The 4,895-nt window shown below is 38.2% G+C and overlaps 1 protein-coding gene across 1 annotated transcript in view; it reads right to left on the reverse strand.

The window, feature by feature from the left end:
• RAB3B (RAB3B, member RAS oncogene family) overlaps positions 1-4,385 on the reverse strand; it is an 82,832-nt gene extending 78,447 nt beyond the window's left edge. Inside the window, exon 1 of the mRNA XM_006879676.1 lies at positions 4,158-4,385. Within this exon, the coding sequence (XP_006879738.1) occupies positions 4,158-4,385 (228 nt within the window). The remainder of the gene's footprint in view (positions 1-4,157) is intronic.
• Between the last annotated feature and the right edge of the window lie 510 nt (positions 4,386-4,895).

The following is a 4,895-nucleotide window of genomic DNA, read 5'->3' on the forward strand; positions in this document are numbered from 1 at the left end:
GAGCACATCCAGGGCAGCATCTATTAGCTGAAATATGTCAATTGGTATACCATCTATTCCTGGAGCCTTATTTTTTGCTATTTCCACCAGAAGCTCTCTACTGGAGAAGGAGGGGCAATTCCCTCATGTACCAGTAAGATCAGATTTGATGGTACACACACACAAAATAATAATAATTTTTAAAAAACTGCCTCACACAACTTCTAAAAAAACTACACTCTAACACTCAAGTTCAACCAAGGATTTGGAAATCTAGCAACAAATTCTGTAAACTAAATCTCCCTCTGTTATAAATCTCTCTCAACTCTCTCTTCTCATTTCCATTCCAACGTCATTGTCATTGGCTTAGGTCAGACTCATGGAACTTAGCAGAAACACTGCTTTGTTGGCCTCACTTCCATCTACCTGCCAAGCTGAAGTTAGATGTAGTTCTGAAATGCCCACCTGACTTGTTAAAAACCTCTGTGACTCCCTATTGTCTATAGCAGTGGTTTCCAAATGCATATCCTTTAGGCAAACAAAACAAAGACCTCTCTATATAAATAATTAGATAGATAGATAGATACTTCTGTACATAGGTGTCAAAATACAAAAAATAAAATTAACAATATTTTAATTTTAATGTATTAACAGTACTGTAAGCTGTTTTCATTTTTTTTATACAAACATATATTCATTCACAAACCCTTTGCTATTACCTTTTTTTTAGTAAAAGCATTGTGATCGACTGTCAGACTGAATTAGATTATCATTGATTTTATTTTGAAACCTGGCTGGCAATGAACTAGTGGTGGGAGTAAAAAAAAGAATAGTTCAATCTTTTTTTTTTTTTGTTCACTTAGACACATGTAATTACTATAGTCTTCAGTCAGAGAATTTCTTTGCAGATATATTTTAAATCACGTATCATTTTGGGCTATTCATTTAATTAATAGTATTATTAATAAATGCACCCAACGAGAAAAAGAAAAACTGCTGAAGCTTACAATGGGCTGGGGTAGGGGAAGTGGCAGGAAGAACAAAGGACAGAGGAGAGAGGCACCTTTGCGAGCCCCTAAGGGCATAATGTCTCCTTCTCTTAGTACTTTTGAAGCAGAGGGTCCATACACAGAGCCTGAATGAAGACATCTGTGTCAATTTATACAGTAAAATGAATTTCTTTTTTTATATTCATACATAAAAACAAGCCCCAGTAATTTCCTGAGGATCACCAGGGATGAACCCACCCATTCTCGCAACTGCTGACCCATGAATAAAACCTGCTTGTTCTATAAAATCTTCTTGACCTGTCTCTTAGCCTCTCCAGTCAATTTCTCTCTCTGCATCCTCTCTCTGATTTTCACAGTCTTTCTCCAGTTTCACTATATCACTCATCATGCTGCAAATACCTTGTGCTCTCACACTCATCTGCACCTTGGCTGCAAGGATGTGATGATAAGAGTCGAATCACCCAGAACACAATCTTGGTTGGTAGGTGCCATCAAGTGGATTCTATCAACAGCAGATCTGAACCTTGCTTCATCCTGTACCATCTTCAATATCCCTGTCATGCTCAAGCCCCTGTGGTCGTCACTGCTATTAGTCCTTCTCATGGATGGTCTTCCTCAATTTCACTAACATAATAGGTGCTTAATAAGCGCTTGTTGATTCTCACCATGAGGTGATTATATTAGGTTAATGGTTCAACTTTAGCCTGCATCTGAACCACCTGGAAGGCTAGTTAAATGCAGACTGTCAGCCATATTCCTAGGGGTTTTGAATCAGCAGGCCTGAGGTGGTGTCTGAGAATTCTGGCAGGTCTAACAATTGTCCTGAATTGTTTTCAGAAGCAGTTTACACTTTAAAACAACTCAATGATCTGTACAGTTCCTCTCATTTCCACTGGTTTGTGACTCCTTAATAATGCTTTTAATACTGACAAACACAACGAGCTTTTGTCTCTGTACAGATTAATGTTTAATGTTATCGTAAATGAAAATAAGGCCTCAGATACACAGTAGAGAAATGAGCAATTTACATTAGAATCAGAAGACATACACATTCAAATCCCACTTTCTGAGTCATTTAAAACAAGTCAATCAATCTCATAATCAGGTTGTTGTTTTGTTTCCCTTCAGTAAAACAAAATAACTGTATGGAATTCATTGTGAGATAATAGCTTATATAAATAAATTATTATGTATAAACTGTTAAAACAAAAGCAATAAATCATTTATTAACACCCATTTAATAAATACAGTGAACAGACAGTAAATAATATGTGAATTTAAATAATAAAATGTCTAGTCCTAGGGCTCACTCACTATTTTAAAATATCTATGAGTTGAAGGATGAAGGTCCATCCCTTTGGGGATCTAACTTTCTGATAAATCTATCTTTACTATTTTACCTTAAAAACTATCTATTAGTTTGGTGAAAGATAAGGCAATATACAATAGGAGTTTGATTTGTTGTTTTTATGTGCCATCAAGTTGACTATGATGCACAGTGACCCTATGAACAAATTAATTACATTAATCAACTGTAAATGAAACAAAATGTCTATGAATGTTGTTGTTTGTGTACCATAGAGTTGAACTGACACATAGCTAACCCGTCAGTGGGTTTTCAGAAGAAGTTAAACTGCATGGGAGGAGATTGCCTATCCTTCTCCCACAGAGCATCTGGTAGCCTCGAACCACGTGCCATGTTTGGATAAAAAAATAATATTTATAAATGTTAATTCAAATAAAAGATAAAATTTAAAAATTAGGTGTATAGTAAATGTGTTGCTATGTCATCTATATATACATTTTATTAGTATTGTAGGGTTTTCTTAAGTATTCTAGGCAGATACTAATAATAGTAGCTAAAAGTGGCCAGCTTCCAAAATGGTCCCCAGTGATTCTTGCCTTCCAGTTTTTACAAACTGTGATGCTCTTCTCACATTGAATCAGTAACTAATAGGAGGGTATTCTGAGACTAGTTTAGTTCATAAGAGATGCTACTACTTCCTCTTCAGTTTCTTTGAATCACTCACACTGGGGGAAGCCAGCTGCCGTGTCGTGAGAATATTAAAGTAACTCTGTTGAGAGGGCTATGTGTAGAAAAACAGGGCTTTCAGCCGATAGCCAGCACCAATTTACCAGCTATCTTGGAAATGAGCCCTCCAGCCTCAAACAAACCTTCAGGTATCTGTAGCCTTGGCCAACTTCTTATAACAACCTCATGAGAGGCCTCAAGCCAGAACTCATTCAGTGAAACCATTCCTGAACAATTGACCCACAGAAACAGAGATGTAATGGATTATTATTATTATTATATTTGGTCATTATTTGTTATTTGTTTATTTACATGTTCTTTTGGACATACTCCACTGGCTACAGAGTAGTGTTGACTGTAATTTTTTTTTTGGGGGGGGGGTTCAACAAAGTTTCTCTATTGAGCGCACAGGTCAAGAACATCGGTTACTGCCCAAACTGTTCTAACCCCAAAGGAAGCAAAGATTGGGTTTATATGTAGAGATTGGGCATGGGGGTTATACAAAGTTCATTGCAGTTGGCAGTTTAGATTTTCTCACATTTTTACAGAAGCAGATCACTACATGTGTTCTTATGAAGTGCTGCTGGATAGGTTTGAACTATCAAACTTTCAGTTAGCAAACGAGCACAGACTGTGCCACCCAGAGTTTGAAGCATCAAGCTGTTTTAAGTCACCAAGTTTTGGGTGATTTCATTCGCCACAGCAGTGAGCATTTATTGCTCACTTGATGTGATCCAGGAACACGCTAAGTGTTTTGAACATTATTTCACTTACTCCTCCCAAAAGCCTTATGACAGAGACATTACAATACCCAACTGACTAAAAGGTGGCACAGACGGTTTAGGTGCTTTTGCCATGGTTTCAGAGTTAATAAGTTGCACAACGAGAATTTGAATCCAGGTTTCTGATTCTAATGTCCAGATTCATGTTAATTTTTTATACAGGTTAGGATAAAATTTCTTGGCTAGTAAACATGTAGAGACTGACTAGTACACAGAGAGAAGAGCAAATTTTATATTAAAGCAGCAACAGGAACCCAATGGCCAGATTCCCTCAACATTGGGCATCTGATGCCCAAACACTGACATTCCAAGCTGGTGTGCCTCTCAATTTCTCCCAAGATGCCGAGAACTCACCCAAATCTGTAGCTTCACTCGCTTCTCATGACGATAAACTGTCTTCACCTTGAAGTCAATGCCCACAGTGCTGACGAAGGCCGGGGTGAAGGTATCATCAGCATAACGGAAGAGGAAAGAGGTCTTGCCAACACTACTGTTGCCAATGATGAGTAGTTTGAACATATAGTCAAAATTCTGGTCCGAGGCGTCTTTAACTCCAGCTTTATTGTCAGTCACTGAAGCCATCTGCAGGAAAGATGTGTGGTCACTCAATTACGTAACTTAAGTCATTACCTTTACAATATTCACCCTGCCCTGTCCACATTCATTCCACACCTTAGCTTTACTAAGTAAACACACAAACACATACACACTCCACATAATGATGCATCACTGCACCTGCTCCAAATGCTGTATCGGGGCCTGGGGTGGAACCCAGATCCTCCTATTCATTCCTTCCATAAATATTTACTGTGCACCCTTCTCTGGGTCAAACCCTGTGCTGGGCACGGAGAATGAAAATGTGAGTCAGACCTGCTATCTGACACTCTGTGTGGTCACAGACTTGAGTGAAAAGGTGAGTAAACAAAAAAATGAAAATGTAGTGCATAAGTGATAAAACAAAAAGAAGCCCTCACTGCAGACCACAGAAAGCGGGAACCCCAATGTGAACCCCTGGTGGCCAAGGAGGATCTCCTGGACAAGAAAACTCAAGAGCTGAGTTTTGCGGGAAAAGTAAAAAAAAAAAAAAAAATG

This window comes from Elephantulus edwardii, unplaced genomic scaffold, assembly GCF_000299155.1.
Source record: "Elephantulus edwardii isolate Elephantulus edwardi_28Jun2011 unplaced genomic scaffold, EleEdw1.0 scaffold00005, whole genome shotgun sequence".
NCBI classification, from domain to species: Eukaryota; Metazoa; Chordata; class Mammalia; order Macroscelidea; family Macroscelididae; genus Elephantulus; species Elephantulus edwardii.